The 25,679-nt window shown below is 35.6% G+C and overlaps 5 protein-coding genes across 5 annotated transcripts; 3 read left to right on the forward strand and 2 right to left on the reverse strand.

Annotated features, from left to right (window-relative positions):
* Window positions 1-678: 678 nt before the first annotated feature.
* Window positions 679-6,904, forward strand: LOC125866941 (alkaline/neutral invertase A, mitochondrial-like). Its single transcript, XM_049547335.1, has 6 exons — window positions 679-1,819; window positions 2,475-2,634; window positions 3,232-3,443; window positions 3,938-4,431; window positions 5,491-5,539; window positions 6,268-6,904. Exons 1-6 carry the CDS (start codon window positions 1,100-1,102, stop codon window positions 6,592-6,594), a joined length of 1,962 nt encoding a protein of 653 aa, XP_049403292.1. The 5' UTR covers window positions 679-1,099; the 3' UTR covers window positions 6,595-6,904.
* A 483-nt stretch (window positions 6,905-7,387) lies between these two features.
* On the forward strand, window positions 7,388-10,718 carry LOC125866960 (putative pentatricopeptide repeat-containing protein At1g56570). The gene is made up of 2 exons (XM_049547359.1): window positions 7,388-8,175; window positions 8,319-10,718. The coding sequence occupies exons 1-2, from the start codon at window positions 7,561-7,563 to the stop codon at window positions 9,528-9,530; spliced, it is 1,827 nt and encodes a 608-aa protein (XP_049403316.1). The 5' UTR covers window positions 7,388-7,560; the 3' UTR covers window positions 9,531-10,718.
* A 572-nt stretch (window positions 10,719-11,290) lies between these two features.
* Window positions 11,291-14,117, reverse strand: LOC125866930 (pentatricopeptide repeat-containing protein At3g62890-like). Its single transcript, XM_049547324.1, has one exon. The coding sequence runs from the start codon at window positions 13,998-14,000 to the stop codon at window positions 11,613-11,615; it is 2,388 nt and encodes a 795-aa protein (XP_049403281.1). The 5' UTR covers window positions 14,001-14,117; the 3' UTR covers window positions 11,291-11,612.
* Window positions 14,118-16,445: 2,328 nt separating this feature from the next.
* LOC125867075 (protein AGENET DOMAIN (AGD)-CONTAINING P1) lies at window positions 16,446-22,494 on the forward strand. The gene is made up of 4 exons (XM_049547498.1): window positions 16,446-17,094; window positions 19,222-19,671; window positions 20,439-20,515; window positions 22,121-22,494. Exons 1-3 carry the CDS (start codon window positions 16,582-16,584, stop codon window positions 20,451-20,453), a joined length of 978 nt encoding a protein of 325 aa, XP_049403455.1. The 5' UTR covers window positions 16,446-16,581; the 3' UTR covers window positions 20,454-20,515; window positions 22,121-22,494.
* Window positions 22,495-24,437: 1,943 nt separating this feature from the next.
* On the reverse strand, window positions 24,438-25,197 carry LOC125867187 (uncharacterized). Its single transcript, XM_049547619.1, has one exon. It carries the CDS (start codon window positions 25,151-25,153, stop codon window positions 24,650-24,652), a length of 504 nt encoding a protein of 167 aa, XP_049403576.1. The 5' UTR covers window positions 25,154-25,197; the 3' UTR covers window positions 24,438-24,649.
* Window positions 25,198-25,679: the final 482 nt, after the last annotated feature.

Consider the following 25,679-nt stretch of genomic DNA (forward strand, 5'->3'; position numbering starts at 1 on the left):
AATTTGTCCAAAGAACAACATATGCAATATAATTTTATAAGGATTATAATGTGCATAGATTTTATCCTTACCTTGTAAATTGTAAAGACGAAAAGATTGCGACAAACTTTTAGCTTTAGTGAAGTATCTCAAAGTTATTTTAAAAAAAATCAAAATGAAAGTGGTAACAATTAATAATGAAATATAACGCTATTTAAAGCATACATAACATACATAGAAAGAACAATAACAACAACCAACTAGTGTGATAAATAAAACATAAATAGATGTTAATAACAATCAACGAAAAAGAAACTAAAAGAATAGTACCTATAAATACTATTTGTAAGAGAGTAGGTACCAATATGATCACCCCTATCATATCCCGCAGGAACATGAGAGAACATATAATTATCAACTTCTACTCCAATTCACGATCTCTAAATCTTTTTATTTAAGGTTATATCCAACTCAAGATGCACCTCGTCCTCTCTATTCATCTCCCCCAACACTTTTTCAGCCTACTTCTATGAACACCTATCATTGTCAACTTTTCACACCTCTTCACTGAGACATCTATGCTTCCCATCTTTATATGCCCCAAATTATCTCAACTTCACTATCCTCATCTTGTCAGATCACTCCACGTTATCCCAAATATCTTCATTCCTAGTTTTACATTTCTAAAAAAAAATTGAAAATTGTCCTACTGCCTTTCTTTTCCAAAACTAGCAATAGTGACAAGAAACTTTTTCATCCTTTTTTTGGTTTTATTTGTTTCCTTTTTCTAAAATCGTATTTCTAGTGGTCGAAATAGAAAAAAAGAAAAATGAATTTCTTCCATCACAAGGCTGGCGGCTATAAATAACTCTGTACATCTGAAATAGCCATTCCCACTTTTCAAAGATCTTCAAACTTTCCACGAATCATATTTTTTTTCTTTCCCAAAATTGAATCTTATCCCAATTTTTTCTCTTTCCCTCTATATGTTTGCTGATTCAAATATTGTTCATCACAAGAATAATCTATTCATCAAACAATCCATTATTACATCATCAACAAACTTTTTAACTACTTTCTTGCAAACCTTTTATTTGCCAAATTTTGGATAATTTTCAGTATGCAATCAATCAATTTGATTACTATGACGCCTTGTTGTCGAATTTTAATCCCATGTAGAAGCAATTCTTTTCTGGGTCTTCCATTCAAGAAGACCCACAATTTGTCGAATTTCAGGCAAAAATGTGATTTTCATAGCTACCCATCTCGTATTTTGGGCAATGGAAGGATTATCAATCGGACCCAGAAGCTGTTTTGTGTTGTGCGAAATTCATCTTGTGGTCAAACTAGGGTTTTTTCAAGTAATTGTAATGGTATTAACCCGATTGGGGCCTCAAAGAGAGGTTTCCATGTTGTTGCTAGTGTTGCGTCTGACTTTAGGAATCATTCAACTTCGGTTGAGAAAACCCGTGTTAATAATAACAAGAATTTTGAAAGGATTTATGTTCAAGGAGGTTTGAATGCGAAGAAGCCATTGGGGTTGGAAAATGCTGATTTAGATCAACATGCTGCAACTGTTCAACATGAGAAAGTTGAGAGCGTGAAAGAGGGTGAGGAGTCACAGACTGTGAAGGAAGCATGGAGGTTGTTGGAGAATGCTGTTGTTACATATTGTGGGAGCCCTATAGGGACTCTTGCTGCTAATGATCCTAATGATAAATTGCCATTGAATTATGATCAAGTATTTATTAGGGATTTTATTCCATCCGCCCTCGCTTTTTTACTCAAGGGGGAGAAAGAGATTGTTAGAAACTTCCTACTTCACACTCTCCAATTGCAGGTAGTCTTTTGCTTTGAAAAATTACTTGCTTGTGGTATTAAATGTTCTGCTTCTACCAATTGGATATGCTGTTGTGGTAGCTTTAGATTCACATAATTATTAGTATTGTTTATCTCGCCTTTGCCCACTTTCGACAGTAAAACACAGAAAAGGTCTCACATGTACCAGTAGGACTTAGAATTGATAATGCTTTCTGTTTTTTGGAGAGAGGGGTCGGGGACCTGGCTGAACTTTTTGGTTTTTCCTAAATACTCGAGGTAAGTGTGAGATCAGGACTGTATATGATTTGCTTCTCTGAGATTCTTCTTTGAATCCTTATTTGGTGGAGACTGGAGAATCGATCTTTTAAAAAGGAGTTTCATGATTATCTTGTAAATTCAACCATATATCCTTCATCTGGTAGCAATAATAGCATCAGCTATTATAGTATTGTTGTTATGTGATCGCATGATTAGCTACATATATTTCATTGTTTAGATCTTCCATTGATGCATCTTCAGATTTAGTCAAAAACCAATGATTGGGATAAAAACTTTTTTTGTTGTTGGTTGGACACATGTTTTTCCTTCTCATTTTTTCTGTGTTTGAGTAGATATTGATTTGGGTTATTGATTTACGGTAAATGAATTGACTACTGTTGGTTTCTGTAATTTAGAGTTGGGAGAAAACTGTGGACTGTTACAGTCCAGGGCAAGGATTGATGCCTGCAAGTTTTAAAGTCAGAACAGTGCCTCTCGATGATAACAAATACGAAGAAGTTCTAGACCCAGATTTTGGGGAGTCAGCTATTGGCCGTGTAGCACCTGTTGACTCAGGTGTGTGTTCACTTTTCATTCCCTTCATTTTATATTAAGTCCCATAATGTCTGGTCATTCACAGGAGAATCCAAACTTATTGTTTATTAACTAATGATTGAACATTTGGGAACTATTAGTTACTTGATCAGTTAAGAAAAAGTTGTCTTAGAAAGAGGAGAACTTTTCTCAGGTTATCACTTATTGTATAAATTACATTAGAACTTTTCCTTGAGAGCAATATACTGTTACATTTGTACACCTTTATAAAAATGGTAAGTGGATGCTAATGTGGACTGGACCAAAATAGAAAATTGGTTGTTGAATGTAAGAAGAGAGTATTAATACTTACCTTTTAAAAAAAATGTAAGAAGTGAGTATCTAGGTTAATTGATTCTAGTCTCCATAAGTGTTTATCACTAGTGAAGAGGTAGTTCGCAGTTATAGTTTATTATTTATTTCTTTTTAGGATGTCCTCTAGAAAAATAAATAACTCAATAATATCAGAAGAAGGTAAGGAAAGAAAATTGGTCAAGAAAAGAATCATCACAAAAGTTTGATACTTTAGCTCCACCCGTCAAATAAATATTGAAAGATCTGAAATTGTGACTTTTTCAGGCTTGTGGTGGATTATCTTGTTGAGAGCTTATGGGAAGATCACCGGTGACTATGGATTACAAGAAAGAGTGGATGTACAGACTGGCATAAAGCTGATAATAAACCTGTGTTTATCTGATGGGTTTGATATGTTTCCTTCTTTGCTAGTCACTGATGGTTCCTGCATGATAGATAGGCGGATGGGTATTCATGGACATCCACTTGAGATTCAAGTAAGTTGATACTGCCAATTATCCTTTGAATGTTCAAGTGGCGTAACCGGTTCCACTTTTTGAGTTTAATAAATTTTTCAAGTTCATCTTGTGAGTCTTTCCTTGACCTGGTATGCTGACATTGGTGTATACTTATTTGATAGAAGCCCCTTTTGATAGGATATTACAGTGAATCAGAATTTGGTGATAGCTGAACTGTATGAACTTTGGAACTTGATCTTTCCTTAACTTCACACTGTAGGAGAGGGTGGCATAAGCTTAATATTTTTATTCTATGTTGACAAATGTTGGATAGCTAGTCGGAAGGATCCTTCCACCTCCAGTACTGAGGTTAGGTGTTTAGGGGAGTGGCTTACCAAATAAAAAGTAATAGTGTTAATAATTCATTCTATATTTCTGTGTTGCACATATTCAGGGAGTGATCTGAAGTGCTATCATTGTTTTCCTTCTATGATTCTCCCTTTGATCTTTTCTGAGATTGTTTGATGTTGCAGGCATTATTTTACTCAGCACTTAGGTGCTCCCGTGAGCTGCTTTCTTTGGATGAAGGATCCAAGAATTTGGTGAATGCCATAAACAACAGACTTAGTGCATTGTCATTTCACATTAGAGAATATTATTGGGTTGATATGAAAAAGATCAATGAAATATATCGATATAAGACAGAGGAGTATTCCACTGAAGCCACTAACAAATTCAACATCTACCCTGAACAAATCCCTCATTGGTTGATGGACTGGATTCCTGAGGAAGGTGGTTATCTTATTGGCAATTTGCAACCTGCCCACATGGACTTTAGATTCTTCACACTTGGAAATCTGTGGTCCATTGTGTCATCTTTGAGTACCCCAAAACAGAATGAGGCTATCCTGAATCTGATTGAAGCAAAGTGGTACGATCTTGTGGGTCTTATGCCCCTTAAGATATGTTACCCAGCTCTGGAGTCTGAAGATTGGCGTATAATCACTGGTAGTGACCCTAAGAACACGTGAGCTCTCTCTCTCTATACATACATATATTTATATAAATGTGTGTGTAGGATCTTGCTAACCTATTGAGGGTAGCAGATTAGCATTGTACCCCCTTTTAATTTAACTACCCTCAATAGTCATTTAAGAACACAACAATTATCAGGGCCTTTTGGTCTTTCGATAAAAAAACTAAACTTGCTTCTTCTTCCCCATCCATCTACCGTCTCCTTCTGTGTTAATCTTTTCTCTCTCTCATCCATGAGTCTTCCAAATTTTACAAGATAGCAATGCAACTTCAAGACAACAGAGGAACTCCTTTTTCTTTCATACTGAACTTGTGAGTAATCTCTCTATTTGGGTAACTTCCTGAAAAGAGAATATGAGAAATGATTTTTTTTTAAAGAAGGATAAATTGAAGCTACAGATTTTTTTTGAGAGAAGATGTGTTCTTAGCATATTTTTGTGAGTAGTAAAATGTTCTTGTTAATTGTACATTTATGGTTAGGCCTTTTTTTTTTCCTGTTTCTCCAACTTGATTTGAAGATTCTGAAAGTGATCGAGACTGGTTAAGTGGCTGACTACATTCTTGAGTCTTAAACATCACAGAACATATGATTCATAAATACGCCCATCCTCTTCAGTTTCTCCAATTTATTCTTCACAATGAACTTTTTGTGTATTATAAATGGGTATCCTTTCTCTTCCCTAATCAACTTCTAATCTTGAATATTTCTCTTTATTCATGGTATTTGAGAGCTCAGACCTTGAGAAATACAACAATATACTTAACGTAATCCCACAAGTGGAGTTTGGAGAGGTTAGGATGTACGCAAACCTTAATTGAGGAAGGGGTCTGTAGAAGGCGGGAGATGGGTAATTGTGACTTTAAGTGAAAAGACAAAATAAAGTCCCAGCTATTTAATAGGGTAATAAGGATTGGCAGGGTTAGTTTTGGTATATTAGAAGTGGGTACAATGCTATCCTACTACATGATAGCGAAACCCATTTACATAATGTGTTATCTTTGGGCATTTAAGGAGTCAAAGTTACTAATCTTTCCAAATTGAATGTTGCAGACCTTGGTCATATCATAATGGGGGTTCTTGGCCAACTCTTCTCTGGCAGGTAAGGTCGCATTCTCTTCTCGTGTTGATTGATGATTTTCTCTTAATGATATCTCTTTCTTCCCACAATCAGAATTTGAAATGATTTTATTTTCCTAACTCATGTAATGATTTTATGTTCATTCCACTGAATTCATTTGATTGATGTCCCTTACATACTGTAACTACAATGCAATAATTTCATCTCTCTGCCTGTATTTTTATTGACTTTGGAGTGCTAGGAGGCTGAGCAGTTACCTGATAAGCTTATAAAATGTTATCTTTTTATGACAATTGTAATTGTCCTGGATAAATAGGTAATTGAAAAGTGATCTTAGTTTTGTCCTAGTAAATTTCAACCACAGAATTATATGGAAAACTAAATTCTCCATTACCTGTACCCATTCGGCAGACTGAAGAAGCAACTTTAAACTTTTTGAACGAAAAGAAAGAACCAGATTAGACGTTCTCTTTTGCTCTTGATTTATTTAAGATGAAATAGCTGCTGAATTTTAAAGGATGACTGAAATCTATAATGAATATTTATAAATGGATTTGGAAATTTGCCACAAGGCCGTACACATTGACTTTCTCCTATTACTGTCTGTTTCGTAGTTTTCTTCAGTTAGTTGGTTTCTGAATTATTGTTTATGATGATAAAGTAATGTTAACTAAAGCTACTGTAACAAACATCGCTAGCTTGCTCCTACCTTTGCTGTTTTTTTGATGTTGCCCTTTCTATCCATTCAGTTCACGCTGGCATGCATCAAGATGAATAGGCTTGACCTGGCTAAAAAGGCAGTCGATTCAGCTGAGAAAAGGCTACGAGTAGATCAGTGGCCTGAATATTATGATACCAGGTATGGTAAATTTACAGGAAAGCAAGCCCGGCTGTACCAAACATGGACTATAGCTGGTTTTCTGACATCCAAAATGCTGTTGGAAAATCCAGAGACGGCTTCCTTGCTATTCTGGGAAGAAGACTATGATCTTCTTGAGATTTGTGTCTGTGCTCTTAAGAAATCTGGAAGGAAAAAGTGCTCACGTGGCGCCGCCAAGTCTCAAATCCTTGTATGAGTTATAACCATCATTCTTTCGGAGTTTTAACTCATTTTACATGTACAGGAAATAGGTAGGATAAGTGTTTTTGTCTGGAGGGTTTTTTCAACCTCAAGACATAAAGAAAAGAAGACGTAGTTTTTCACACAGCATTATGGAATTACCATTGTTTTTATACGCCAATCAATTGTACTAGTACATCAACTTAGGAAATGAAGCCAAGTTCATTTAAGGCAGGAATTAGTCTGTATATAAATTATACTACGATGATTGGCATGTTGTATTTGTTTCTTATACTTTGTGTAAGATGCTTTGGAGTGAGTTTTTATGTTTCTTTATGATTGATATTTTGTCATTTTTCCTTAAGCTCTTTATATGCTGGAACCTTTAATACATATTGGAAACTTTTATGAGTTCAAACTTTAACAATTTAAGTGGGAAAATCTGTGGAGAAACTTCATGAATGATTCATGGACTTCAAACCTTTATCAGTTCAAATTTTTATGAAGTTAAAACTCCAATAAAAATTTCTTGGAGTTTTTTCGTGTTTTAACTAGGGGGTATTTTTTTTTATTAAAAGACAGCTAAACATGAAAGAGTTTTAAAATGCGGGGCTAAACTTAACTAACCCTCTAAAATATATTCATTTGTTAATTTCTCCTGTTTACTCAAATATCCACTAATTCATTTTTTTTTTTTTGATCACTGAAGTCACAATTTTAAGGTTGGGATGGAGAAGGCTTATTACTTGAGCAAACTTCTCTTTATTTTATTTATTCATTTTGATTGTTAACCTTTATAATTAGAATAATTTAAGTATAAAGTACTGGAGATCACTTTTTTAGCTTCGAACACAGAGAATACCAGTTGCGACTTGTACAAATGAAGCACATTTTTATACATTTATACTGTTATACATTATGAATCGAAGACTTCTACTTTCTGTAAATCGATTTGTGTTAATCTTAAATTTATGTTTAAGCAATGAATGCAAGAAAGCTAGTTTCCCAAACTCATTGTACTCAAATTCCTCAAACTATCAAGAACTCTCTTCTTTGTGCTGCAATCGACCCACCCCATTCAAACCCACCATTTGTACCCAAGCCTCCTTCTATATTAGCAACTGGTCTTCTCAAGTCGTATTTTGAAAGGGGTCTGATTAGAGAAGCACGTACACTGTTCGATGAAATGCCTGAAAGAGATGTTGTTGCTTGGACGACCATGATTTCTGGGTACACTTCATGTAATCTCCATGGACGTGCTTGGATGGTTTTCTGTGAAATGATGAGGTATACGGATGTGCGCCCCAATGAGTTCACGTTATCTAGTACGTTGAAGGCTTGTAAAGGGATCAATTCGTACTCTCATGGAGCTTTGGTTCACGGTTTGGTTCTGAAGCAAGGCATGAGTGGAAGTATTTATGTTTCGAATGCACTCTTGGATGTCTATGCTACGTGTTGTGTTGATATGGATGAAGCATCTGCGGTTTTTCAGGAGATTAGAGACAAAAATGATGTGTCTTGGACTACATTAATCGCGGGATATACTCATCGTGGTGATGGCTATATGGGGCTTAATGTGTTTAGAAGAATGTTATCGGTATGTATTTAGATATTTTCTGGCAAAAGGCCAGTTAATGTATATAGAAAATAGTGCCACTTTAATCCTCTTGAAATCACCTGTTTTAGAAAAAATTGTATTCTAACTTTTCATGCTTTTTTGGTGTGTTTTTGGATGGACAGGAAGAGGGTGAATCAAACCCATTTAGCTTTTCAATAGCAGTCAGAGCTTGTGCCTCGGTCCACTCATGTACATATGGGAAGCAACTTCATGCTGCAATCGCCAAGCATGGATTGGACTTTAATCTACCTGTAATGAATTCTATTTTAGATATGTATTGTAGGTGTAACAGCTTAAATGATGCAAAGCAATGCTTCCATGAAATGACTCAAAGGGATTCAATCACCTGGAACACTTTGATTGCTGGATATGAGAAGTCTGATCCATATGAATCTATCAGCACATACTCGCATATGGAGCTTGAAGGTCTCAGCCCCAATTGCTTCACATTTTCCAGCATTATAGCAGCTGTGGCCAATTTGGCAATTTTGAGTTGTGGAGAGCAGATTCATGGAAGAATCATAAAGAGAGGCCTCGGAGGGAACTTGGAGTTGGACAATGCCTTAATAGACATGTACGCAAAGTCTGGAAATATTGGAAGTGCACGTAGAATTTTTGATAAAATGCCCACGAAAAATCTGGTTTCGTGGACCTCAATGATGATTGGTTATGGAAGCCATGGATATGGAAATGAAGCTGTCAACTTTTTTGAAGAGATGGTTAAATTTAGAGTCAGGCCAGATAGGATAGCATTTGTGGCAGTTTTAAATGCATGTAGTCATGCTGGGCTTGTAGATAAAGGTGTAAGGTATTTTATGTCAATGGTTGGTGATTACAACATAGCTCCAGATCCGGAGATTTTTGGGAGTTTAGTAGATTTGCTTGGACGCGCTGGAAGAGTTGAGGAGGCTTTTAAGTTGATAGAGAGTGTGCCATTTGATCCCGATGAATCTGTTTGGGGAACACTCATAGGAGCATGTAAAACACACAATCATCCAGATTTGGGCACGCTGGCCATAAGAAAGGTGTTGGCATTGAAGCCGAAAATTGCATCAACTTATGTAATTCTGTCAAATATCTATGCAGCTGACGGTAAATGGGGTGACTCTGCAAAAATGAGGAAGTTGATGAGAAGGATGGATACCAAGAAAGAGGCAGGGAGAAGTTCAGTAGAGATAAAGAATCAGAACTATAGTTTTGTTGCTGGAGATAAAATGGGTTCACATATGGATTGTGTTGATGAAGTTGTAAAAATCCTGGTCGAACATATGAGAGACACACGATATATTCCTGATTTGGACTTCTTTATACATAACTTAGAAGATGGAACTTGAAAAGTAACAGCAATGAGGTACAAAGTGTTTGCTGTTATATATGTTGGCATGGTGATTCATTTTCTTCAGAAGTCACGTTGCATTCTATACAAGAGGGGATTTTTTGAAGAAAGTTGAGGGTGGATAATCAATCAGTTTTAGTCAATAGTTGATACTGTGAGAAAAGGAACTAGTGGGTTATGTAACCAAGTAAAATCATTCTTTGCCATGACACAGTACATTTGAATTTCATGGAAAGCAATCTCTTGATTATTCTGAACCTTCAGTCTAGGGAATTTTCTGAATTCTAAAATGCTCCTGGAAGATCCAGCTAGGGGACATTGTTATTATGGGAAGATTGAACAACTCTATGATCTTCTTGTAATTCGCTTGTGTTCGTTAGTCATTACCATGTCTGGAAACAAAAACAGCTCGGTGCCAAACATGAACCAGCAGATATGATACATGGACTTCAGTGTATCTTTTGACTTGTAAAATGTTTTGGAAGATCCAACATCAGTACATTGTTATTATTTGAGGAATAATATGATCATTTAGAGATTTGTATCTGCTGTCTTTGCTATTCTGGGAGGAAAATTGCTCAAGTGATATTGCTAAGTCTCAGATCCGTATATTGAGTATGACCATTCTTTAGGTGGTGAAACACATTCTACTTGTACGGCAAAGTGGTTTTGGATTGTTCCGTAATTCTTGTCTGGAGACTATTGTGGAATTGCTACTGTTTCTGATCCAGTCAGTTGCAATAGCTCATTGTCTAGGGAAAAGGTGGAGCATCATTCACGACATGCACCAGTCAACATTGTTATGAAGCATCATTGATCAGCACTCAGATTGGTGCATAGGTGACATTTGTGTAAAATCATAGGTCGTGGTGAACCAGCAAAACAGAACAGATGATCTATGCTAATGTTCAAGGTTGAAAGTTTTGCCCCCAACGGATAGTTTGCTAGTAAGCAGGCAGAGATGTAAAATTCTAACTTCATTTTTCCAGTTGATAAAATACATCATACAACTAGAAAGGGAGCAAAATACAAACATTACAGTGCTCAAGGTCATGGAAACCTTCTTTGCTGCTTTGTATCACATTCTCTATCTTATCTACAGAACAAGTCATGATTTTGAGAAATAAGAATGTCATGTTACATGCCAGTTTTACAAGAGTATTGCTTGTATATTTGGCAGTATAATTCCACTGGTAGCCCCAACGCATTTGCTTCCACCATATATGCATAAACTTGTTCATTAACTACTACTGAAATTCTTCAACACACTGCAAATTAACACAGAAATGCACCCTTATTCTGTATGCTAAAAAATCAACAGCCCATGGTTATCTCTCCTATTCAGTTCAAGGAAATCAGAACTACAACTCCTTGTCCATCGACTGTAAAGATACCTGGAAAACATAACAATGAAACAGGTCAATTCTTCTTCTATTACTGACAAGTGACAACCTATATTCACCTGTTCAGCTTCAAATCTTCAAGAATGGGGTAAATGCTTTGATTAATACATAAATAAGCTGCTTATAGAGAAATCACACAAGCTTCCACTGCACTTTAGGTGGCGGCCCCCAACTCTAATTCAACTATTCAAGTGCATTATTAGATACTTGACTTATTCCAGTCACTGCAAGGTGATATACTGATATTACTATGTCACACTGCAGTAACATAGCAAGATTATACAAATACTTGGGTCCTAGAAGAGTGAGTGACCAAAAATTTCAATTTTGACAATGAGCTCCTTGTATGTTACAGTCCAGAATCTAATTAATTAAGATAATCAGATGGCACAATCTGAAATATGTGGAGATCTGGTAAGAAAATGGGAACTCAAGGAGTGAAAGACAGTGTAAGCATCAGAACCCTTGCCTTAATATCCATATCCAAGGTCAGTGTCAACAAAATGAAGATTGAATTATCATGCAGGTTTGGCCATATAGGAGATGATAGCCTTGTTGGAGCCTATGCACAGGTCATTCATGAATGGTGGCCATTGGCCTGTTAATGTTGAAGATTGAGGCATTCAAGTTGAACAACCTTCATAATAGTTCTTTAAGGGCCAATAACAGGGTATTAGCTACCAAAATTCCATGCAGGAACAAGAGCCATCCTTAAAATGATGAAACCGATGTCGATCCCTCACCACAATTTCCCGATCAAAAGCTTTTGATATTAGTTTTGCTGCTGCGTGACAATCACTACATATTCGTAAGTTCTTGATTATTCTTATAGGAGTAGGAGGAGCGATAGTAATGAGCCCATAGGCAATTGCAAGCTTTTCACTATGTCTAAACAGGGTACTTTCTTTTTCTTCCTCATCAATATCAAGTAAAACCTCATCTGTGCCTGGGGCATAGCCCATTATTTTCAACCGTTTTTCCATTTCAGCCAACATTTCTTCAATTTCATTTATCTGGGAATGAGACTTGTCTCCTGCCAAGAATTCATGAACAGCACCATTTGCTTCAATCATACTGCAGCCAGGAACTTTAACAACCCCCTGCCGCGTCATTGCTACTCTAATATCCAGAACACTATCCCAATTACCCTTTGAAGCATATATGTTGGACAGTAACACATGAAATCCATCATGATCTGGCTGAAGTTCAAGAAGCTTCCTTCCAACTCTCTCCCCCATTTCACTATTACCATGTTTTCTGCAAGCTCCAAGAAGAGCACCCCAAGTGGCAACATCAGGAGTTATAGGCATACTGTCAATAAGTGTCTCAGCTTCTTTGAGCAACCCTGCACGAGCAAGTAGATCAACCATGCATCCATAGTGCTTGATATTAGGTTCAACATTGTAATGTCTGGTCATAGCATTAAAGTAGGAGCGGCCCTCATCTACCAGGCCCATATGTCGACAGGCACCAAGAACTGCGACAAAAGTAACCTCATTAGGGGTTACACCACATTCCTTCATCTTCTGAAACATGTCTAGTGATCTTTCCACCTGTCCATTCATGGCCAACCCAAGAATTAAAGCATTCCAAGAAGACACCCCTTTTTCTTCCATTCCATTGAAGACTTCCAATGCATTCTCCACACAACCACATTTCATGTACATGTCAACAAGAGTTGTACCAAGAATGCTATTCACTTTGAGCCCATTCTTTCGTATGTAAGCGTGAATCCATTTTCCTTGATCAAGGGCAGACAAGTGGGTGCAAGCCGAAAGAACACTAACCAAAGTAGTTTCATCAGGCTTATTGTCCTCATGCAGCATCTCCTGAAACAGTGCTAAAGTCTCTGAGAAATGATCATGTTGTGCATAACCAGAAATCATTGTAGTCCATGACACAACATCCTTCTCAGCCATGGAATCAAATAATTCTCTAGCCTGCTCCAGAGAGCCACATTTCAAGTAACCAGAGATCATTGAGTTCCACGATATCTGGTCCAGATGACTACTCGTATCAAACAATCTTTGTGCAGCCATTACATCTCCACAGGTAGAGTACATATGGATTAAAGCATTTTGAAGGTTGACATATGATTCAAAACCAACTCTTATAACCAATCCATGTACTGATTCACCAGTTTGAACAACCAACAAGTGTGCACATGCAGACAGCACACTTACCGCAACAACCTCATCTATGGAAATTCCATTAGAACACATTTGCATAAACAAATCCAACGCTTGTGTGTACATCCCATGTTGCTCATAGCAAGAAATTAAAGCAGTCCAAGAAACCACATCTTTTTCCATCATTTCATCGAATAATTGACAAGCCTCACTCATCCTACCTGACCTACCCAACAATACAATCATAGAATTGGAGGCAATAACATTCTTCATAGGCATCTTATCAAAAATTACTTTTGCCTCATCAACATTTCCAACTTGAACATAACCTGCCAGTATCGAATTCCACGAAACCGAGTCCAGAACAGGACTTTCATCAAACATCTTCCTTGCATCAACCAAGTTTCTACAGACAGCATACATGTTAATCAAAGTGTTCTTAACATAAACATCCGAACCAAATCCCGTTTTAATAACATGATTATGAAACTCTTTTCCTTCGGCTTCGGACAATCTAACTGTGCTAGCTTGAACTAGAAGCGGAAACGTATAATTATCAATATATACATTATTTTTCAACATTGATTTATACAAAAATATTGTATTTTGAGGCTGGTTTCGCTGTAAATAAGCTCTCATCATGGTATTACAAATAAACCCATTTGGATTATCTATGTAATCGAAGATTTTATGAGAGTAATTAACGTGAATGAAAAGGGAGTCAGTGGAAAACTTGAGAATCCTGCTTGCAGCATATGTATCTCTGATGAACCCAGTGGAGATCATTTGTGAAAGAATTTGCCCAAAATGCTTGGAATTTTGGCATTTTAGCAGAAGAACCTCCAAGATTGAGAGGTTTATGGTTGTTTTTGAGGTGAGTCTTTGAACAAAATTTGACTTGAAGGGTGAAAAGGCACATACCTTTGTCAAATTCATATAGCTATGTCCTTGTTTGTTAAAGTAATGAAAAGAGCTATGGATTATAAAAAAATTGTGGGAAATTGAGGTGACCGGAGATATCGCCGGAGCATTGAGTTCCGAGGATCGGAGATTTCTATTTGGGTTTTTCGCGCCTTTCTTGTTTTGGTATTATGCGAGAACAGGGGGCTCTACTTAAATTAAATTCACTAGCATCAGTTTTCGGTCAGTCCCTTCAATTTCTCTTATGCTTGAAACAAATTACTTACTAAAATAATACTAATTCGGATTTCGAAAGTCATATAATTTAAATTTTATAGTGTGTTTAGAGATAAAATTTTCAAGTTTTAACATATTTTTAAAAATTACGTAAAAAGTAGGAGAAAGTAGTATAAGTCATAATAATTGATAATTCTCAAAATTACGATAAAAAATAGACTTATTTGAATCTCAAAATTTTAAAGATAATACATAAATTGGGACGGGTGAAGTAGTCATTTACTACCACATTCGTCCACTTTTAATTGTCATTATTTATTTTTTAGTGTCAAACGGTAAAACTTTGATTAATATTTTACGATGTATTTTTTCATCATATTGATATGTAAAATATTATAATTTATAGTACTTTTAGTATAATTTTTAAATATCTTAATTTTTTGTTTAAAATATCGAATTATTATCATCTAATTTAATTTTAAAAATTAATTAAATTAACTTTTAAAAAATATAATATAACAATTAAAAATAGACGGGGAGTAACAAATTACTACTAGCGACTCATCGTTTCCACTCCCTCGTATTTTACAAAAACACGACAAAATATCAATCTCCAACAAATATTTTAATGATATTAAGACTCTATATAAAAGTTGAATAATTTAAACCTATTAAAAATTGGGAATTAATTGTGAAAGAAGAGAAGAAAAGCAAATGCACTAAATAAATTAATATTTAAATAATTTAAATTCAAAGCTTCATTAAATATAAATAAATAAAACTTAGGGACCCTTTAGCACAAGGTTAGAAAACTTTTTTTTTTATTTCCTATTTGGTGTTTGGAGTTTGTATTGAAGCATCGACTAGATTTTCAAATCGCATATTATAGAACCCACTCAGGAATAACGCTCCCAACAAGGTTAGAAGGCTTTCTTATCCTACCACTTCCATCTTCGCAATTCACCCAATCAACAACGTTTGAATTGCTTCGATTATTGAGTTTTTTTATTTTTATGCACATTGATTTCAAATGTTAACTTCTTCTTTTTTAATGGTGTCCTTCTCTATTCGACTCTTTATGCTAGGGTTGTTAAAGAGAAATTGTTATGAATTAAAATTTGTATAAAGGTTAAGAGCGATGATTATTGCTTTCATCCATGGTCTCTAACTTAACGATTGAGAAAAATACATAGGACACTTTGACATTTAGGGTACAACTATATTTTAATTTTTTTTTAAAAAAGTGAATGAAACATGTGACGATACAATTAATTTTTTATACGTATTATTAGTGGAAAAATAATTTAAAACAGAAGAAATGTGCATAACATATTTAGAGAAAGATTATGATGTAAAAGTACCAAATACATAAGGGATGTAAAAATAATTTGGCTACAAAGTCAAACTTAAAATGGTGTTTAATAGATTAAACTCCTAGAATTAAGTGTTAAAATGGAAGGAAAAAAAAAAGACATGGTTAAAGGACTATCTATCATATGTTTGCAATAATGCTATTTCAAAAAGTGCAATATTAATATGTAGTTTCATAAGTAAGGTTGAGTAGAATTTAGCTTAGGCATTGTTTATTCTATTTTTCGTGAAGGTAAAAAGACGATTTTGGAAAATTAACCCTATTTCAAAATTATAAGGAATTGTTTGGTAGTTAATTTGGAGATGATTTATGTAAGTATTAAATGATGCATAAGTAATGCCACATTTAATAACTAGCTAGGAGGTAAGTTATGCAATGTTTGATAGCAATTTAAAAAGGCATAATATATAAACATGATCTTTAACTTGACTTCAGCGAATAACTATGCCCTCCACCTTTGAATGTGCACAAACAAACACTTAAACTTGTATAAAGTTGAACAAGTAGACACAAGTGTCCTACATGGCACAATACACGTAAGACGTCATGTAGGACACAAAATTGCCATGTAGGACGAATGTGTCAATTTGCTCAATTTTATACAGGTTTAAGTGTCTATTTGTGCACACCCAAAATTAAAGATTATAGTTGCCAACTGACGTCAAGTTAAGGGTCATGTTTATATATTATACCATTTAAAAACTCGCATAACTAATACATATATAAATTATGTAAAATCTATGCAATAAATAATGGTACATGAATAACTAATAAATAATATAAATCTCCTTGTAAATAATTCATGTATTACTAATACCCCGCATACGAGCACCAAACGACCCCTTAAAAAAAGTTAAAATATGCCACCAACCCCCAAAACAATCTGGCCAAAACTTGTCATTCTTCTTCACCGTCTGTCTGTCAGTCTTCTCTTCGCCATAATAAAATTCTTTCAAATCTCATATAACCGCCAAAACTCAAGAATCTTCCTTTCATCTTCTTGCAGCCATGGAAACTGAAACTGAAATGCTCAATACTTACTTCTCAAATGGCGCAGAAGTTGAGATTAGCAGTGATGAGGACGGTTTCCGTGGCGCGTGGTATGAGGGAATAGTGGTACGACCCATTCAGAAGAAACAGAGGACGAATAAAGACGACGACGACGACGAGAGTAGCAATAAGCTGCGGGTGTTGGTGGAGTACAAAACACTGATGGCGGATAAAAAAGGTAAACGGCCATTGAAGGAGGCAATGACCTTAGTTCAGCTGCGGCCACGGCCGCCACCTGAACGGAGGAGGAAGTTCAAGGTCAGTGATGAGGTGGATGCTTATTACAATGATGGGTGGTGGGAGGGTGTGGTCATGGAGGTGTCAAGTGATGGGAAGTACTCTGTGTTCTTCAGGGGAACAAGGGACCAGCTGGAATTTGAGGAATCTCGGATACGGATCCATCGTGAATGGGCCAAGGGTGAGTGGACCCCACCATTTGGGGACGAAGGAGAAGAAAGAAAAAAAGAGGAGGTAAGTTCCTTTTTCGTCTCGGATATGAGTTTCCTTTAATCAATAAAATGTGTTAGAGAACTTGCAAATTCTTGCTTGAATGGTGTTATCTGGGTTCTTACTTTTCTTTTAGTCTCTTTAGGGTTATCAATGTGTTTTAGCTCCCAATTTACTTAGCAGAAGCTAAGAAAGTTAGACTAGAAAATACTCTCGATAAGTTCTTGGGATACAGTTTAAATCTGTTGCATTTCTTGGGATAGTTGATTTGAAGACTTGAGAGGGAGGATATATCAATATGCATTGGAACTTCGCAGATATAGGGGAATCGAACAGCATTCTGAGTAGAATCAGTTTACACTTCCTGGATAGGGTGTTTTTATTTTCAGCTGATCAAGGGAAACTTGAAAGTTAAAAGAAGTCTACTTGCTAGTTTCTCACCTTTATTTTTTTTGAAACTGGTAACTTTTTGTATTCCTCGGCGTTAAGGGCGATGCTGGTAGCCTCCAAAAAGGTATTACAAAAGAAAAGAGAAGATAGAATACTTACAAAAGCCTAAGCCTATCGAAGTACTAATTAGTAGGTTATAAAATCTACTAGTTGGATCTCTTCATCTATATCTTGTGCTTTACACCAAAAGCCTAAGGAAGTAATAACTTCCCATTTAGTCTTTTCTATAGTACATTATTTCCCTTAAAAAATTCTCTCTTTTCATATGATTCACCTTATGCAAGTTAGAGCTGGTCTCCGCCATCTCTTCTGACTCTTGCTGCCTCCCCTTCTAATCCAGCAGCTTAGCAGGCCTGATGTGTGTTCTGGCATGGTCCAGTATATGTTGGCTATGGTGGTAAAAAAGGGCCCAAATCTATATTGCTCGGACTCTTCAAAAATGTCAACGGATGCATGTAGGTTTCTCCTAAAGTAGTATATTTTTGAAGAATCCAACACGGGTGCGGCATCGAAAGTGAAGAGTTCACACAACTTAGGCCCAAACCTTTGTTGTGTTACCTTATAGTGAAGAAATAGGTGTCTCTAGAGCTTATTTGCACCAAAAATACCTTGAGGCAATGATGCCCCTCTTTTGCAGAGCCTCATGACTCAAGCATGCTCTTCTGGATACCAACCAAGTGAAACACTCCACTTTGGTTGGAGCCACATTCTTCCAGAGATACAACTTGAATATCATAAAAGTTGTTAGATTGGGTAAAAGTCCACATTGGTTGGGGAATGGACTGGTGGTCTCCTTATATGAACTTGGACAATCCTCCCCTCATGAGCTAGCTTTTGGGGTTGAGGTAGGCCCAGGTGCCATATCTTTACATGGTATTAGAACCAGGTCCATCCCCGTTTGGGCTCCCGGTCCACGCTCCAGTCGGGCCTGGGCGTGAAGGAGGGTGTTAGAGTCGGTAAATGTCCCACATTGGTTGAGGAATGGACTGGTGGTCTCCTTATATGGACTTGGACAATCCTCCCCTCATGAGCTAGCTTTTGGGGTTGAGTTAGGCCCAAGTGTCATATCTTTACAAGCAACACGAATTGTGCTTGAATATTTACAAAACAATACAGCTTCACTTCAAATCAACATGGATTTAAGTGTGTGTTAACAGAGATTCTGCATCATTAATCAAATCCTCTTTACCTCTCAGGTGGAATACTATTGAAAAGAAGTAGTACGAGATGACTATGCAAGTATAAAGGAGTATAAATGGTATTGTCATTGATAAAAATGATTATTTTAAGCCAGGCTTCTGGCATCTCTTGTGACCAATCTAGCTTCAGCATAGATGCTAAACGCATGCACCCAGAAACAAAATGGGAGTTGGAAGCATGCTTCTATTATTATATCCAACTGATGAGCAAATCTGGCACTTGAGTTCATCTGAAATATGTCTATATTTACCATTTCTTTTCATGATTGTAATCTGTACATGTCTGTATGAGATAACACATGAACAAAAATTATTTAAATAGGGCATACATTTTTCAAGTTTCAGACTTCCTCTCAGTTCTGTTCATGTGTTTCACTTTTTGATTTGTTTCTTCTCTCTCCCCGCTTTGTTTAACAAAAACTCTCAATTCTGTTTTTGTGTTTCACTTTTTGATTTGTTTCTTTTCTCTCCCCACTTATTTTGACTGCGGCATGAAATACAGAAACTTGTATCTACTGAAACGAAACCCAATGACGAAGCTGCAGAAATTTTTAGCAAAGGGTCATTAGTCGAAGTCAGCAGTGATGAAGAAGGTTTTGAGGGTGCTTGGTTTGTTGCAACTATTGTTAAGCTTTTAGATAATGGTAACTACCTGATAGAGTATCAGACCTTAAGAAACAATGACGATACAGCGTTTTTGCAAGAAGAAACTGATCGTTTGCATATACGACCTCGTCCACCTGATATTGGATCTTTTGAAAGCTTCAAAGTACTTGAAGAAGTTGATGCTCTGCACAATGATGGCTGGTGGGTGGGTGTGATTTCTAGAGTACTTAAAGGCCAGAGATACAAGGTTTACTTTAAGGCGAGCAACGAGGAGTTGGAGTTTAAGCATGCTGATATAAGGCTGCATCTGGACTGGATCAATGGCAAATGGGTCAGAGCTTCCCAGGTACAGTTTCCTGGATGACCGAATTAAAAATCCATGAATTAGATTAAATTTTTTCTTGCCATGGAAGACCACACATTTCTGTCCTGGAAAAAGATCTGCTTTTCTTGTATTGTTATGTGACATTGCTTTTTGATCTATCTATGATGGAAAAATTACTCGTGAAGGTAAACTTGCTAATAAACTGGAAAGTAATTTGCAGGTTCTGTTTCAAGTATGTGTGTACTCATAGACCTTCTGAAATCTGAACTCCAGCTAGGCTAAACACTGGTGATACTGTAATGTTAGATAGCTCTTATATTGGAGGAACAGAGTTCTGGCAACCCATCCCCCCTGACCCTAACATGAACAAACCCTCTCTCTCTCTCTCTCGATGTATACCCTCTATCCCTAAACAAATCCTAGATGCTTTTACGCCAATTTTTGGATCACCACAATACATGTGATTCTAAAGAGACAGGATCTAGAGCTAGCTGCCATAGACTGCCTAGATCTTGTTCAGTATGGTAACTTGTTCATACACATTTGGTTACTTCTCCTTGCTCTAGCTGATATCCACTGCCCACTAGCCTAAGAGTTCCTGTAATAAGCTTCAATTTCATGACTAACATTTCCTAAGAGATATTTGGTACTTGTATGTGAACTAGACTAATACACTGCTGCACATATAAACTCCTTAGCTAATATTATTATCTTAAAGCTATCAACATACTACTTAGATGTGTATCTTACATTCAATTTGATCAATATTGACATACTTGATTTTCCAGGCATTAAAGTTGTGATTTTCGAGAAATTGCAATGTTGGTAGATCTGCAATCGGGATTTGTAGTGTAGCTTCTTAATGGTATATGCTTTTCTCTTAGTCATTTGTTCATTATTCATCTTGTACTGAAGTTGTGATGTATATAGTGTGGTAGAAATGTACGTTAGAAACATACTTATCTTCCTATTTGAGGAGTTGGGAAAATCCTATGTTGGTGGCAAAAGTATAGTCTAGTGCTTTATTTATAATGGGTCCAAAAATTGGTTTTTTCGCTATTGTTGATTCCAACAATTTTACAACAACACACCCAGTGTAATCCCACAAGTGGCTCGGGGGAGGGTGGTGTGAACGCAGACCCTTACCCCTACCTTGGGAAGGCAGAGGTTGTTTCTGAAAGACCCTCAACTCAAGTAAAACAATTCAATGGTTTTCTTAGTGTGAAATTCTAGTTTTCTCTTCAAACTGTAGAGAGGCTAGCCAAGTTCTGTCTTGAGGTAACATGCACCTCTATGTATACCATCTCTGGCCCCTTAACCCCAATTCTCATTGTATAATTATCTTAAATCATCCTTTTGATCCTTATTCTCTTTTACCATTCCCCTAGACTCTGAGGCGCTTCTAGCTACCATCAACTATGACTATAGATTATAGATATAATTGCCTTTGCTTTCAGACTGTTCAAGCTTTTACTACCTGCCATGTGTTCATTTTAACAAAGCTCCTTTTGTTTTTAAAACGGTTTCTCAAGTTGCCTTGATTTCTCATCTCTTGATTTTCTTTTATCTGGTTGTCTTGCAAATCAGTAAACAAATTTTTTCACCCTCTCTCTCTTTTGCCTATTTCCCCCGGTAATTCCTTGTTTGGGCTGCCTATTCCAGCATATCCCCTTGTCCCATCGGGCGTCTAGTGTCCATCCTTCCCCTTGCGGGCTCGCCTTGGTTCCAAGTAACATTCTTACAGGACTAATGAGTAGCAGAGCTTTCTCTTATCTTGACTGTACTCAGGGGCTCATGCCCAAAATGTAGGCTGCCCTTGTGCCATCCTTTCATGGTGTGGCGACTATTCTTTTACTACTTAGAGTTCCTTATTTACAAAGGACTAACAACTGTGTTCCTCATCTAAAAATCCTTCTATGCACCAACAAGCAGGGATTCCTGACCATACAGAAGTTACTTCAACCTCTCCTTTTGAAGTTTAAGTTCTTGTTTTGTATCTTTACTCTGTCCCTTAGGCCTGCATGCTTTTCCAACATCTATGTAATTTTTTTGCATATTGCAACTGCATTTTCATGGGCTATTTGGCAAAAGATTAAATTCCTCTCCATGATTTTCTAAGTCTGTGAACATTCATCTAGCTTCTTCTTTTTCCTTTTTGTTTTCTCGACCTCATTTCCTCTACTGATAGCATAAGTCTCTCTTACCTGAAACAAGCATCTTGTACTTCATTTCATTGTTTCGATAGCTTACTCCCAACTCATGGTTCCTAAGCTTAGTAAAGTTGATTCATGTATATTTTGTTTGAGTGTGTCACATTGTGTCTTTACTACATCCATTTTTGTTCAACTTTCGAGCTAATTAAGTGTTGCATATGTAAACTGTTTGCATTGAGGTTCTTTATTAATAGTACTTTATTAAGTAAGTTTTCAAGTTTAGCCATATTTAATCGCTCATTTACTTGCCTCTGTAGGTTTAACGGATAATGTGGTCTGCTCAGGAATGTAACATATATTAGGATGTGTTCCTAGTTGGATTAGAAAGATTGTGGCCTATCAAGAATTTGAAAATGAACCCTGTACTCCTTTAGAGAAGCCTTATAGGTGTGTCAATATTGTTGTGCTAAGTTAAATTGTGTGTGTAGACTGCTCTAGTGTAATCCAAGCCTACGGACAACATCAGTTGTCAACTTATATAAATTTGTACTTCTTTTGTTCTTAATTTTCTTAATGTTTTAGTATTTATGGGGCTGAAATATTATTAACATTGTCACTTCTATCATGTGAGTTTATCCTATGTATGAACTTACTTGAAGGAGGTCACATATATCGGAGTGTAATTTAAAACCATGTATTTATACTTTTTCATAAGTTGGTTTTGAGCCGTGAAAACAATCTCTTATATAAAAGGAGGGTAAGGTTGTTGTACATTAGATTCTTGTGGTCCACTTTTTTCTGGGTTGCCCCGACCTTGATGGCCATGGCCGTTAAGATTACTACAAAAAGAGTAGCACGTTTTTCTTCGCATTGTTAAACGTTTATATTTCTTTTTTCGAAGATGTGAACTAAGAAGTTAATAGAACAATTATAGCTGAAAAAATTAATTAAACTTTGCATCCCGTAAATTATGCCAAATTGCACTATCATGTAATTTACATTACTTTTTCGCTTTTTAACAACCAATAGTTCTAATTCAGCAACTTGATCAATTTTGGGCAGCAAAAAACGTGGCAGATTGATACTCGGACTCCCTCCGCCTCAAATGGTCTGTTATGATTTTTAAAAATATTTACTCAATATAATGTATCGTTTACTAAATCCACACTATTGTAAATGTTTTTTGAGAATTGAATATTATTAAGAAGATGATGTATAAGGTATAGTTGGATAAACATATAATTTTTTATCTTAAATTTTTGAAGTAACATTTAGGGATAAGGGTCTGAAAAATATCTCAACTTTGGTCGGATTTGCTGTTGCGATACTAAACTTTCATGAGGACCTATTACCTCTCTAGACTAATTCAGACCCTTATCCCTAACATTTATAATGAGACAAGAAAAGTATTCTTTTTTCATTTTATCTTAGTGATAATTATTCTTAAACACTATAAATACTTTAATTATCGAATGATGAATGACAAATAGAGAGATTATATATTAGTAGTAAAACACGAAAAGGGGGAAAATAATCAAAAACTTCTCCAAATTAATTTTAAAAAATTAAGAAGAATGAGAAACACGACATGTAACTAATAAAAAAAATGTACGTTTACTGTTGGTATTTTCCAACAAGAAGACTGATAATTATTCATTGCTGATGTCTTAATTAAGAGTTAGGTACAATCAATAATTGTTAGGTGATGATTTTAATTAGGACACCTACTTTAGTCCAAGCCATTTTTTTTTAATTCTTCTCAAACGTAATCTATCTTTCTTCTTTTTCTACACGATTGGAATCCTCTCACTGATTTTTATTACCAAACTCAATACTTTTTAGGCCAGCATATATGAATTGTGTGTTCTTGAGTCTTATTTTTATTGTGATAATTATTTTTCTTTTATTTCGTAAAAGTAATTTCTTCAATTTAATTTATTTATCTTACTTTTCTTTTTTGTTTGTTTAAAAAAGAATGATTTTTTTTTGTTTTTGTACTTTTAATTCTAAGTTTCTACATTACATGTTTAAGACTAAGATATTTTTGGTATATTCTATATATCTTTAGTGTAAGATCACAACATTCAAAACAATTCTTTATTTTCATAAACATCATGTCACGTCAAAATCAGAAATCGGTGAGAGTCTATATATATATATAAATTAAAACTTGATCTGTCATCTCAAAATATTAGCCCATTTATATGAATTTAATTCCCCAGCAAGCCGTCAAGTTGGAGAAAGATAGCTTAACCCGTGGTTTAATTTAATGTCATTAGCTATATCTGTCACACACTATATCACTCAAATATTAGAGTACCCTTATTATTATTATTGTCCCTCAAGATAGTTATCTGATTTAAAATTCTTGATTCCACGCTAACACAAATGATTTGTATCTCAATGTTGTTGCAATTACATGTTCTCAAAAAGAAACTGAAAATTGAAACACGTAACAAAAGAAATAATACAGTAACTTAGTTGATCGATTAGCTAAGTTTTTATCTTGTTAATGAGTCATAGTAATTGACTAAATGCTTCGAGATTTGGAATCAAGCATAGATTCAGAGATCCCGAACATAAATCATGATTGATGATAAGAAAATATAACCAAAACTAATGAAAAATGAACTCTTGATTTAAACCAAGTTTATTAATAATAATGTGACTAAATTCAAAGAAAAGATGACATAATTTAGCCACATGATCATAATCATGAGTACATCAAGATGAATTCATAATCATCATCCACAACTTAAGTAGTAGTAGTAGTAATACAACAACTTTTTAATCAAAATAAAACTTCTTTTTTTCTCAATAAAATAAGCAAATCAATTTATTTTTTCTTAAACCTCTTTGACTTCCACTGCAGCAACAGCAGCAGCACTCACTTCTTGGGCTTCTTCTTTAACTTCCTTTTTAGGCTCATCAAGTTCAAAGGCATCAACAGGGAAAGTCCTAGAAAGCCCAGTTGGGGTCTTGAAATGGATTTTACCAGTAGATGGCTCATCAACACAAATTTCAGTAAGTGTTAACCACATAAGTAGCTCTTTAGCTTTAACCCCAGTAAGTTTCTTGATCTTATTGGGCTCAACATAAGCTGTGACTTCAGTTGCATATTGGACTGATCTTCCAATTTTTTCAAATTTGTGCTCTGTTTTATTCTTGGATTTGAGCCAAACAAAGCCAGTGTCTTTTACATAGCCACATTCTAACATGTCTTGCATAGGGAGAAGACCATTTGGGAGGTTCATTTCTGTTAACAAGAACTTTGATTTTTCTTGACAGATATCATTTCCAGTGTAGAATTCAGTTGCACTGGCTCTGATCTCCTCTGTTATTAGAGACATTTTTTTTTTTACTTTCCTTTGCAATGGATTTTTTGCTTTGTAATGAATGAGATAGATTGGCAAAAAGGCTTCTAATATATAGGTGTCAATATGAGAGATTACCCTTCGGTTTTGGCTTAAATTTCTCAAATGCCCTTATGATATGCCTACATTAAACAATAGTAATGTTTTTTTAATTGTCAATTCAAAGAGCAAATCAGAAACTTGGAGGATTTTTTTTTATAGGAAATTTTAAAAAAAAAACTAAGATTATAAATCAGCCTCATTAGGTATAGATAAGTTAATTACGATTCATAGCTACACGTTATAAGAAGGAGAGAGATGAATGAGATAGGGAAAGGAGGAGAGAGACAAGTGAAATCTGGGAGAGAGGAGATAAGAGAGAGAGATATAACTGATTTGTATATTTGACTGATGTCAATTAATTATATTAGCATATTAACTAATAATCCCTATGTCCAACAATACTTGTCCATTTTTACTTTGCACACTTGTAAGAAAACTTTAAATAGAAGGATAATTTTAC

The sequence above is a fragment of the Solanum stenotomum genome, chromosome 1, assembly GCF_019186545.1.
Source record: "Solanum stenotomum isolate F172 chromosome 1, ASM1918654v1, whole genome shotgun sequence".
In the NCBI taxonomy this organism is placed as follows: domain Eukaryota; kingdom Viridiplantae; phylum Streptophyta; class Magnoliopsida; order Solanales; family Solanaceae; genus Solanum; species Solanum stenotomum.

Bases quoted from the DNA above. Each gene is read 5' to 3' on its own strand.
- LOC125867075 (XM_049547498.1), top strand. From the start codon at position 16,582: ATGGAAACTGAAACTGAAATGCTCAATACTTACTTCTCAAATGGCGCA. The intron at 17,095-19,221 runs GTAAGTTCCTTT...CATGAAATACAG, and splicing joins AAGAAAGAAAAAAAGAGGAG to AAACTTGTATCTACTGAAAC.
- LOC125866941 (XM_049547335.1), top strand. From the start codon at position 1,100: ATGCAATCAATCAATTTGATTACTATGACGCCTTGTTGTCGAATTTTA. The intron at 2,635-3,231 runs GTGTGTGTTCAC...TGACTTTTTCAG, and splicing joins TGTAGCACCTGTTGACTCAG to GCTTGTGGTGGATTATCTTG. The intron at 3,444-3,937 runs GTAAGTTGATAC...TTGATGTTGCAG, and splicing joins GACATCCACTTGAGATTCAA to GCATTATTTTACTCAGCACT.
- LOC125867187 (XM_049547619.1), bottom strand. From the start codon at position 25,153: ATGTCTCTAATAACAGAGGAGATCAGAGCCAGTGCAACTGAATTCTAC.
- LOC125866960 (XM_049547359.1), top strand. From the start codon at position 7,561: ATGAATGCAAGAAAGCTAGTTTCCCAAACTCATTGTACTCAAATTCCT. The intron at 8,176-8,318 runs GTATGTATTTAG...TTGGATGGACAG, and splicing joins TGTTTAGAAGAATGTTATCG to GAAGAGGGTGAATCAAACCC.
- LOC125866930 (XM_049547324.1), bottom strand. From the start codon at position 14,000: ATGAATTTGACAAAGGTATGTGCCTTTTCACCCTTCAAGTCAAATTTT.